Below are 12,126 nucleotides of genomic sequence, written 5' to 3'. Positions count from 1 at the left end.
TGAGAATGATAATAACTCACTTTATAGATCCAGTGCTTCTGTCTAACCATGTTTGCTAGTCATTTCTCACTACGATTCGCTGGACATCGTGGCATTCTAACGGCAAATCCCAACGGCACTTCATGCATTTCTCTCTACGCTATTCTTGAAGGAAATCTTTCTCGGATAACCACGTGATGAACGAACGTTCTCAGAGCTCGTGTGTTATCGCCACCTTTAGCACGCACCAATCTGTTGTAGCGATTAAAAAAGACGCCCATTCACAGGGATCAATCTACTGGGAGCGGGGAGCGAAAACTTCAATAATAAGGAAGTACTTCAGCATCGCATCCATGAAGCGGTTTCGTATCGTTTTACGAAATCACAAAGGACTAGAACAGTAAATAGAATAAAATCCATATTTTAACCAGTAGATGGAGAAGATGAATTTTTTATGTGTCATTTCTAATTTTAGGACGTCAAAACTTTTTCGGTTACATATGTCTAAATGGTGTCTAAGAGTTGTGTTAGTTAACGTGGTAATTTTCAAACTTTGTTTTTAGCAGTATTGTACTAACACGACTAGTTTAGGAAGGGCGAGCTAACACATTCTTATTATTGGTAGAGAGAGTGACACACTTCTTATCTAACAAAAATAAATATAAAGGTTTGTGTATTACTCCATTTTGTTTTCAATAAACAATTAGAATTAAATGCAATAAATCAAAATCATTTGCCCATAACAGATTCATCATCAGTGGTTTTAACAAGAACCACTGATGATGAATTAATTAGAATTAAATTAGAATTAAATGCAATAAATCAAAATCATTTGCCCATAACAGATTCATCATCAGTGGTTTTAACAAGAACCACTGATGATGAACAATCTCCTTTGCTTGCACACTCATAGAGTCATCATCGGATAGCATTTCACTCTACAACCAACAGATTATAAGTCCGGGCTTGCTAGGCTATGGCATGAATGTTTGTAAAACTCTTTAGATAGGTAGAACTGCCATGCTGATTGGAGGCTTCAGGTGGATTGAAAAAGTTTGTTTGGTCTCTAAAGCAGGGTTTCTAGATTACTTAGCCCTTCCAGGGGGAAAATGTACTATATGTTTATAACCTTTCTTGAGTAGATTCACATAAAAATAATCTGACAGAGTAGGACGATACCTTTGAATAATGCAGAAATGCTGTTGAATAGGCAAGTAAGCAAATACTTAATATTGTGTCAAAAAAAAAAAAAAGTGTCAGATCATGCGGCCGTTTATTCACAAATAGAGATAATTAAGCCATTTAATTTACTTTTTAATTTAATTTAATAGATTTATTTCTACAGTGTAAATGTATCTGTATAAGCGTTAGTTCAGATTTTAGTTTCAGTCGAATGAAAAATGCTTATTAGGTGTTTCTTTAACATCGTAATGTCATTTTAATATATTTCAGTTTTTTTTTTACTAATAACGTTTATTTCATAGTTTTACTTTATTATAATTTTTATAAAAAAAAATGTATAGAATAGATAGCCAGTTTGTATTATGAAACTAGAAAAAAATCACATTTTTATCTGCTCTGATTTCTTTTATTTAGAAAAGGGTTGAAATTAAACATTTTTTGTAACATTAATTTACTGTAATTTAACATAACTGAAATCCTAGCTATGTTTTATAGTTGAATTTAAAACCACACACACACACACACACACACACACACACACACACACACACACACACACACACACACACACACACACACACACACACACACACACACACACACACACACAGAGAGAGAGAGAGAGAGAGAGAGAGAGAGAGAGAAAAAACAGAAAAATAAAAAATAAATAAAGAAAGAAAAATGGAAAGATAAGAAAGAAATAAAATGTTAGGTTCGCAACATAATTCTGAAGAAAACATGTACTCGTATACCATGCATTTCAAAATTTTTCCCGTTTTCTTACCCACCCTTTTTTTTTCCCCTAAATGATCTACGCATTTACACATTCGTTTTTATAAAAGTCTAAGTATTGTTCTGTGTGCTTTACCAAAACGAACTACTCTCAAAGAAGTTCTAGTCTGTGCACATTATTAGATTAATCTGAAGACAGTGACAAGGCTTTGCAGCGTAAATCGTAATTACGGTATATGTCACTGTGTTTACTTCTAAAGTACCTGATAAACAACAAGATCAGCTAGTGTTAACAGTTGATTTGTATTGTTCCGCATTGTATAGATCTGTCAATGTTTGATTGGTATTAACATTGTCAGTCCCATACAATTCAGAACTATACTTAATAACTTTAATACTAGAAAACTAGAAACTGCGCTGTAACGACTCTCGTCTTCTAATAATGTACATGGACTCGAACTTCTTTGACAGCAGTTTGTTTTGGTAAAGCATACCGAATACTACTTCAGGCTTTTACATAAAGTGTAAACACATACATCAGCTAGGGGGGAAGAAGTTGGAAAAGAAAAAACAGGAAAAAAGTTTGAAATGCGTGACATAAATGTTTTTTTTTTTTTTAGACTCATGTTGCGAACCTTCCTTCCTTTCTTTCTCTCTCTTTTTTTTTATTTTCTTTATTGCTTTATTTTTCTACCCTCCCCATCTTTATTTCTTTCTTTCTTTTTTTTTTTTTTTAAATTCCACAGTTAACATTTCCGTTTTGTTGAAGTGCAATAAATTAAAGTTTGCCAAAATAAGAAAAGAAAATAAAACGCGTGATATCCAACTTATCACATTTTTTCTGCATCACTTGAGGTTCTGACCGAAGCGGCACGGCTTATTCTCCTGTGAACTCTGTTTTGTTTTGTTTTTTTCTTTCATTCTGCAAAACGGGAAAACGGCCAGATAATGTGCGTAATTAACAAGCTTAATAACTGGCCTCACCCAACTCTGAGCTTCTGCACATCTGGGGATCAGAAAAAATATATGTATCCCGTCCCGTTTTCGGAGCCTCTGTAGCTCAGTCAATATAGACGAAGCCTTTTGGTTGGAAAGACCCGGGTTCGATTTCCGTCAATGAGGAACCTTTATCTGGTCCCTTTCGACTAAAGGTGAGTTAACCGGTTTCATATGGAAGGTTTTTTCTCCCGGTAACTCGGGTTTTTTCATCCCTCAAAACAGGCAAACCGGTCCTGAATACACACAGCTACAGTCATAAAATATAGTACGGCAAGGAAGGCAAGGGAAACCACCTTGTTCATAATCATCTCCATAGTATGGTAGCATATAGCTACCCCCACCAGCCGTATGGCTGACGGAATAGGATAGGATTCCGTTTTCATTTTGCATGCTAAAGCTAGTGATCTGTTACAAGGTCAAGTGACATTTGTTCTTCTCATAAACTTAATTTTGGCTGAATTTGGTAATATTAGAGCAGTTAATGCATAGTATGTTACGTATACATACTGGCCACTCCATTAGAAACCGTTATTCAGATATACGTAAACGTCAGTTATGCAAAATACTTGGTTACTTACGCCACCACGTTTCTAGGCAACTATTTAAGAAAACTGCTGAGGAAAAACAAAGGATCTTTCTGAGTTTGAAAAAGTGCTTAATATGAGTGCCCTTCTGGCTGGAGCCACGATTTGAAAACAACAGAGCTGACTGGTTTCTCAAAATGTGAGACATCCAAGGTGTTTAATTCAGTGCTCAGTCTGTCAGGAACGAGATCGCCTTGTCTGAGAAGGCTTGTACGGACAAACATAACTTCCTGTGTGCAGCAGTTGACCGAAGCATTTAATGAAGTCTGTTCCAGACCCATATCTCACCGAACTATGCCCAAGAATTTCAGAGGATGGGTATTGGCAGTCGCATGCCTATACGAAAACCATTGATTTCTGTGAAGTTTCTAATTCAGTGGCCGGTATGTGTATGTCATTGCGTGTGTGCTCTCTGGCTGTTCGTCTATTTTATAGGGGAGGGATAATAAATAATTACTGTAATTATATATATATATATATATATATATATATATATATATATATATATATATATATATATATATATATATATATATATATATATATATACAGTGATACCTTGGCTAGCGAATGACCCTGCTAACGAATTTTTCGGGTAACGAAGATTTTTTTCGGTGTTTTTCGGACTCGGCTAATGAATATGGATGCGATTAACGAATGTTTTAGTGAATGCGCGCGCTAACATAAAGCAGCAAACATGAACGGTTGGGCATTCCAGGAGCTTATCTTTTCCATCTGTATGTGTGTGTGTGACAAAGAAATGAGCTAACCACATCACACAGGTGAGACCCATCAACCCGACTGGGTTGTTTACGTTCGAGACAGCGAGAAGTGAGACGCCTCATACCAGTGTCAGGTGACATTTAAAAAATGCTGCACTACTGGGAATAGTTTCAGTCTTTGGCTACAAAGTGGCATCCCAACAAAGCTGAAATGAACAGACTTTGTGCCTTGGTTGAAGACACGTGTCTGAATCACTTTAAAAACATTCTTAAAAAAAGAGAAGTTCAATCAACTTTGGACAGATTTTTGACTTCTCCTTTAGCAAAGAGACAGAGGCCAGCTACTGAAGAAGAGGAGACTTACCTTGAATAAACTTTGAAAAATTGGAAGAAGAATAGTAAAAACGTGTTGTACATATTTTCAGTTTAATAAAGTGTATATAATAGTGTAAAGATCAGTTTTTCATTCTACTTTTCATTCTCGTTCATCTAACTGGGTAGCTGTTCATCTCAGCATTTGGTGAGTTTTTGCCCTTTTATAGTGTACTTTTTACTATTTTATAAAACTTATCTTTCAATAGATAAGTTATATATATATATATGTGTGTGTGTGTGTGTGTGAGTGTGTGTGTGTGTGTGTGTGTGTGTGTGTGTGTGTGTGTGTGTGTGTGTGTGTGTGTGTGTGTGTGTGTGTGTGTGTGTGTGTGTGTGTGTGTGTGTGTGTGTGTGTGTAGAAAGTTTTTTTACCTTGGGTATATATTATATTAAAGATACCAAGCAATTTTATAAGCTAGGTTTTTAATCCTTTTTCCTAAGTACTTCACCCTTGGCATTTTTTAGGTCTGGCTCCCACTAACGAGACCTCAATAAAGGTCGAAACCGGTCTGGGTAGTGACCATTACCTTAATGCATAGCGTCATACATCTCCGCAAGGAAATGTGCTTTGCATTAGGGGAAAATTCTAAGGAAAGTGATCAGATCTTACTCCACCTTTACAAGGAGTTGCCTAGTGTTGCACTACGTGCAGCCACAAACTTGACTTACTTGTCTGTTTGCTTACTTGGGAAAAAGGATTAAAACCTAGCTCATAAAATTGCTTGGTATCTTTAACATATATATATTGGGTCACAGCAAAATTCATAATTATATCATTTAACTTAATTCTCTGCAGTTGTCCAAGATTAAGGGAGCAGAATTTACACCGACTCTTCTGTGTCGTTGGGTATGGTGGATGTAGTTTACGGCTATGTCATTGCGTTGATTTCCTATGAAACTTTACAGAAAGGCCCATTGAACAAGTTTTCTTACTTGGTCAATTTCGACGATGCCCTTGGTTGAAAAGCTAGGTTCGAATCCTGGGTAGGATACGAAAAACCTCAAATGACGATAATCTCATATGCACAGGTTCGCAGGTTTCCCTCTCTGAAACTTTGGTTTTTCTTTGTTGTCTGTTTCATAAAACAGACAACAAACTAGCAAGTAAGAGTATAGTGTATTACGTCTGTGAATTCCGTGTGAGTTCTAGTAATATTCCTGTAATTTCAAACATCGACATCTGTCATTGATCATTATTATTTGTTTTACACTAGAATTCAATTTCCAATACAGATTGGAAATTGAATTCTAGTGTAAAAGAGACTCTATTTTCTTAAAGAGACAGACCCTGTTTCTTGGCATACCGCTGTTATCGATATATCCATTGTTCAATGTTTAGCACACTATCTTATTGCATTAATTTTTCACTACAGGCCACTACGAGCGCTCAGCACAACATAGTTTGATTCGCTGGAAAAAAAAGTTTAATTTTGCTCTTGTTACTATAGTACAGTGATGTTCAACCTTTTTTACTACGCGAGCTACTTTTCAATAAAAAGTTATTCGACGATCTACTCTCTTATATAGATCATGTTCCCCTAACCTGATATCTGATTACGCACAAATAAACAACTAAAAAAAAATACACAACTAAAAAAAAATACACAACTAAAAAATTTATTTGTGTATTTAAAAATTTATTTATCACTTTTAATTATTTTAATACAACAACAACAACAAAAAAAAAAAAAAATATATATATATATATATATATATTGCAATAAAATATTTATTTCTCTATTTTGGAAAACCAAAGTTAGAAAAAACAACAGATTGATTACAAACTCACAAGTTACATGAAATACTGGTTGATTAAAAAAAAAAAGTTAATGTGAAATTTGGCATTGTTCGGACCTCGCAATATTTTCATAGTCAAGTTGATATGAACACGTGGCCAATCGCAGACAATCATCCAAATGATCATTTGTAATTATAAGATGGATGGCTTGCATTTGAATGGTTACGGTGTAAGAAGACTTGAGAAAGTGTTGCTGAATGTAGTGGATGTGCAAATTCAGGGAAATTAGATTTGTTAGGGGGGGGGAGTAGAGATACAGTCCTTATGGAGGCAGTTGAATGTAAGAATGAATATAATATGCCAGAGCAAATAAGGACAACAAATCTGAGTGGGATAGTTAATATAAGGCATCAAGGTAGGGTTGGGGCTAATGGGGGTCTTAAATTCATGTACACTAATACTAGGAGTATTAGGAACAAGAAGGAAGAGTTTCTGGCCATGGTTGGCACTTCCAGACCACAGGTTATAGGTATTAGTGAAACATGGCTGACTGTAGATGATATAACTAGTGGGATTGAATGTGATGGGTATAGTGTGTTCAGGAATGACAGAGAGAATAAAATAGGGGGAGGAGTATTGTTGATGATAGCTGATGAGCTCCAGCCAAGGAGAATAGAAGTTGAATTGCAGGATAGAGAAAAGAGCACATTTGAGGCCATTTGGTGTGAGATTGTGGCTAGCAGAACTAAATATACAATTGGGTGCTGCTATAGACCAGGTGATGGAAAAGATGGTGGTGACAGTATGCACAAGCAAATAGAAGAAATGGGTGGAAGGAGGGTGATTATTATGGGAGATTTCAACTATGGTCGCATTGATTGGAGTGAGGAGAGGACACATGGGAGGAAGGAACTGGATTTTATGCGGTTATTAAGGGATAACTATCTGCGACAGCATGTAATGGAAAATACTAGGGGTCAGAGAGTGCTTGACCTAGTAATTCCATCTGAGGATTTGGCTGTAACAAATATGACCACATTGCCACCAATCGGTGAGAGTGATCATAGGGTCTTAACTTGGGAGGTGGCTAAAGGTGCAGAATTTTCAATTAAGACAGGGTACATGTGGAATTATCGGGCTGGAAAGTATGACAAGCTTAGGAGTTTGATTGGTTCAGTGCCATGGAATGTACAACTGCAAGGACTAGAAGTTGATAGTGCATGGGAGGTAGTTAAGAAGTGCTTGCATGAAGCAATGGCTGACTGTATACCTAGAGTCCGAATAATAAATCAAGTAGGGGTTAAATGGATGAATAACACCACTAAGCTTGAGTTGCAAAAAAAGAAACAACTATGAAGGGAATTTAAGGAGAAGGGTGACTGGCAGGCACATGAATGATATAAAGCGCAGGCCAGAAGGGTGACGAGTGTGGTAAGAAAAGCAAAAAAGGATTACGAAAGAACATTGGCCATGCAGGCTAAAGAGAATCCTAAACAGTTTTTTAGATATGTAGCAAGTAAAAGGAAAAATGTACATGGCAGATTGATTTTAAAGAATGCTGATGGTAGGGAGGTAACTGAATCAGTTGAGATAGTTGAGTTACTGAGTGAGCACTTTGCAAAAGTATATCATCCAGGTGGTGACATTGCAGAAACGAATAAACCAGTAGATTATACGGGAATTATGGTTAATGAAGTGGAGGTGAATAGTCTATTGCATAACCTCAATGTCAATACATCTGTGGGATTGGATGGTATACCAGCTCGTGTTGTACGAGAAGCAGCTAAAGAATTGTCAGTACCCTTGACCATTTTGTTTAATTTGAGTCTCGGGTCTGGGTTAGTCCCGAGCGGGTGGAAAGAGGGGAAAATAGTTCCACTGCATAAAGTGGTTCCAAGACTGCTGTTGTAAATCACCGACCGATTAGCATATCAGGAATCATTGTCAAGGTCTTAGAGAAAATAGTCAAGAGGAAAATACAAGATTGGATAGAACAAAATGGAATACTGTATAGGGGACAGCATGGTTTTGTGAAGGGTAGGTCATGCCTCAGTAACTTGCTCACGTATTATAACACAGTGACGGCTGAACTGGATAAGGGTAATGGGTTTACGGTGATTCTACTGGACCTTGCCAAGGCCTTTGACAGGATTCCACATGGAATTCTAATCAGTAAATTGCAGCATATGGGAATGGACATAGGGTTGGTGAGATGGATAGGAGGGTGGTTGACGGAGAGATATCAGAGAGTGGTTTACTCGGGAGTAGAGTCCACAAGACGGCCTGTGACTAGTGGTGTGCCACAAGGATCTGTTCTTGGACCACTGCTGTTTAATTTGTTCATAAATGATATAGGAAATGATCTGAGAGGAACAGTTCATTTGTTTGCCGATGATGCGAAGTTGGGTAGGGCAATAGTGAATGCAGATGACGTCAAAATTTTGCAGGATGATTTGGATAGATTGGAGGTCTGGGCTAAGGAGAATGGATGTCAGTTTAATGTGGCAAAATGTAAGGTTATGCATTTTGAAGTGAAAAGATTGGCGGCAGTTTACTGCATTGGTGGAACCGTGCTCCAGGAAATTGATGAGGCACGAGATTTAGGAGTGTTGGTAGATAAGGAATTGAAATTTAGGGGACACATTGCAAAAGTGACCAAAACAGCTCATCAAATCACTTGGTTGCTGAAGAATACGTTGACAAGCAGAGACAAGCAGGTTATTGTTCCTCTGTATCGAGCCTTGATAAGACCCCATCTAGACTACTGTGCTCAGATTTGGTCACCTAGGTTTCTTCTTGATGGGGAGGAGGTGGAGAGGATCCAGAGGCGAGTGACCAAGATGATAGCAGGTCTGTGGAATGAACCGTATGAGAACAGGTTGAGGATTTGTGGGTTGCAAAAATTGGTTGATAGGCGGAGAAGGGGAGATATGATTGAGACATTCAAATTACTGAAGGGTTTCTATAAAATTAATTCAGAAGATATTTTTGAGAACAGGGCTGGCGGTGGGAGGACTAGGGGACATCCATGGAAACTGGGCAAAAGTGTGGTTAGTAAAGGTGTTAGAGCTGGGTTCTTTACTTTTAGAGTAGTGAATGAGTGGAATGCGCTCCCTGAGTCTGTGGTGGATGCTGTGACAGTGAATGAGTTTAAGGCGAGGTATGATAGATACTGTATGAATGTCAAATAGTTGTGATGAATATGATTTGGGGCCTCCCTCGATGAGTCTAATGACTCCCTGGAGTTTCCCGTAATAATAGTAATAGTAATAGTAATTTGGCTTCTTAATGACTGTCATATTTGAAAATGCGGATTCTGACAAGTATATCAATCCGAAACACGACAGAATTTTTCGCGCAATATCAGTTAATATTGGGAATTTTTCATGTGCATACTTCCAAATGACTTCATTGTTTATTGATTTTAAATTTGTAAACTATTCTGAATGTTTTATTATCTCAAGTTCTACTTCATCTTGGTATATCAAATAGACCACTAATTTTATTAGAAATTTCTGTGATGTTCAAGTTTTCTTGAAATGGATTATTGATAAAAGATGCAATCATTTCAGTTTTATTAAAATCTTTAAATCTTGAATTTATTTCTTCCTCAACTAATTCTATTTCACGAATAAATTATTTTAAATCATAGCGAAGCATTTCTTGATTTTGTTTAAATTTTTTTAATAAATATAGGAGATGTCTAAATTCGCGGTTATTTATATTTTTCTTTGATAAAAGTAAGTATTGTTGGAAAGTTTTTATTGAACTTAACATGTCAATTAAATTTTTATCTCTACCTTGTAACTCTAAATTTAAATTGCTTAATTTCGTACAGAAATCTACTAAAACTGATAAGTGTAACACCCAGGGGCGCGCCGGTCATATGTGCAATGTGTGCGACGCACACAAACGCCAGGATAGTAAACGCGCCAAAGAGGAGGAAATACTTTTAAAAAAAATGTTATTTTAAAGTGATTTTTATTGAAGGGGGAGCGGGGATAGGGGCGCCAACTAAAGTTTTGCACACAGGCGCTGGACACTACTGCGGTGCTACTGGGTATAGGGGCACCGACTAAAGTTTTGCACACGGGCGTCGGACACTACTAGCGCGCTCCTGGTAATAACCATCTTTTATCATTCAATTGTGGATAAATATCTCCTTTTTCATCAAGAAAAATTTTTATATCGTTAATTAATACAAGAAATCTTTCTAAAAATTGACTTCTGCTGAGCCAGCGAATATTATTGTACAACAGAAGTTCCTTATCATCATCTGCCTGAAATTAAATAGCCGCCGTTGTAGGGCTTTTCCTCAAACAGAATTTACAATTTTAAATAATATCCAAAACGTCTTTTGTGTTTAATCTTTTACTACACAGTACTTGTTGGTGAATAATACAGTGGTACGTTAAAAAATCTGGATATTTGTCATCGTTTTTAAATAATGAAATGAAGGCTGATTTATTACCTATCATTGCAGGAGCACCATCAGTAATAATAGACACAAGTTTAAAAAGCGGAAGTTTGTGTTGTTTCACAAATTCATCAAATACCGAAAAAATGTCTTCTCCCCTAGTCCTTCCCAATAATGGTATAATTTTCAAAAGTTCTTTACTTGAATAATCTTGAAATACCATGCGAATAAATACCATTAACTGAGCAATATCAGTGAAGTCGTTTGAGTCATCAACTTATAATGAAAACGCAACACACTGGTGAATGTCTGACATTAACCCAGCCTGGAAACTTTTCTCCGGCAATTGGAACTCTTCCTTTTGGCAATTTGAAACCTTGTCGCGGCTTAGAAGTATCTCTCTAGGGACGTCTCGAACCGAGAAGCTCCTTTCTCGAAGCGGGAAATTCCTCTCCCAAGCAACGTGGATCTGGACAATCTTTCTGACCACGACTTTGGACCGGGCGGCCTCCTCTCTGATAGCAATTCTGGAACTGGGACCCCTTCTGCTTGCTTTAGTCCCTTTTTATTAGACCTCCTCTGAGACCTCGCATGAAGTTTGGCAACCCCAAAGAATCGGTATGAGTCTTTCATCTTAAGTTTCAAGTTCGGCACGCCTTTTGTTCTCCTCCGATTTCTTTTGATTGTAAGGTGCCGGCCATCGGAAAGTTGTTTGAACTCTTTCTGACTGACTACGGAGATGTTTACACTTAGAGCCTGCAAGCCTTTCTCATACATACAAGTTTCAATAACAATCTTTCTAATGCCGCCCTGTATAGCTTCGGCGACAAAAACATTGCCTTTGTTTTTAACACTAACATATTCTTATTAAAGCAGTATATACAGTTAGCTTCAAAAGAGTTATTTACCAAAGCATCTAATACAAACTATACCGAGACGAGCAAAGTTTATTTTTTTACAATATTCACATGGGACTTAACCTAAGTAAAAAATCGATGTAATGTGCTTTGGAATATTTAATATTTAAGCCAATCGAGTTTTTACACTTTGCTTATAATCGTATTCACTCTGCTCGCTGTTTGACTTCCACTGATCCAAATTAATTCATTTACCCGGATTTATAAGAAAATTACTGATTTGATGATTTTAACGAAAAATAAATAAACAATAGCAATACACTTAAAGCGAATTAAAAATAATACAAAATAATGATAAACAAAATATTATTTTTTCAGTTTTAATTAAATTTGTAAGTAAGGAGGAATGCACAAGAGATTGACCAAAAATCGCTCTGCGATCGATCTCTTGTGTACTACTTCCGGGTAAATGAATTAATTTGGATCAGTGGAAGTCAAACAGCGAGCCGAGTGAATACGATTATAAGCAAAGTGTAAAAAC

At 36.8% G+C, this 12,126-nt stretch overlaps 1 protein-coding gene across 1 annotated transcript in view; it reads right to left on the bottom strand.

Moving 5' to 3' along the window:
- The window catches only part of LOC150101111 (putative 3',5'-cyclic phosphodiesterase pde-5), a 250,271-nt gene extending 250,141 nt beyond the window's left edge, over positions 1 to 130 (bottom strand). The window contains exon 1 of the mRNA XM_090401842.1: positions 21 to 130. Coding sequence (XP_090257968.1) covers positions 21 to 50 — 30 coding nt within the window. The 5' untranslated portion in view covers positions 51 to 130. The remainder of the gene's footprint in view (positions 1 to 20) is intronic.
- Positions 131 to 12,126: the final 11,996 nt, after the last annotated feature.

The sequence above is a fragment of the Typopeltis vanoorti genome, chromosome 12, assembly GCF_054136105.1.
Source record: "Typopeltis vanoorti isolate ZY-2024b chromosome 12, IOZ_Tvanoo_1.0, whole genome shotgun sequence".
NCBI classification, from domain to species: domain Eukaryota; kingdom Metazoa; phylum Arthropoda; class Arachnida; order Uropygi; family Thelyphonidae; genus Typopeltis; species Typopeltis vanoorti.
This window is presented reverse-complemented; position numbering and strand designations above follow the sequence as displayed.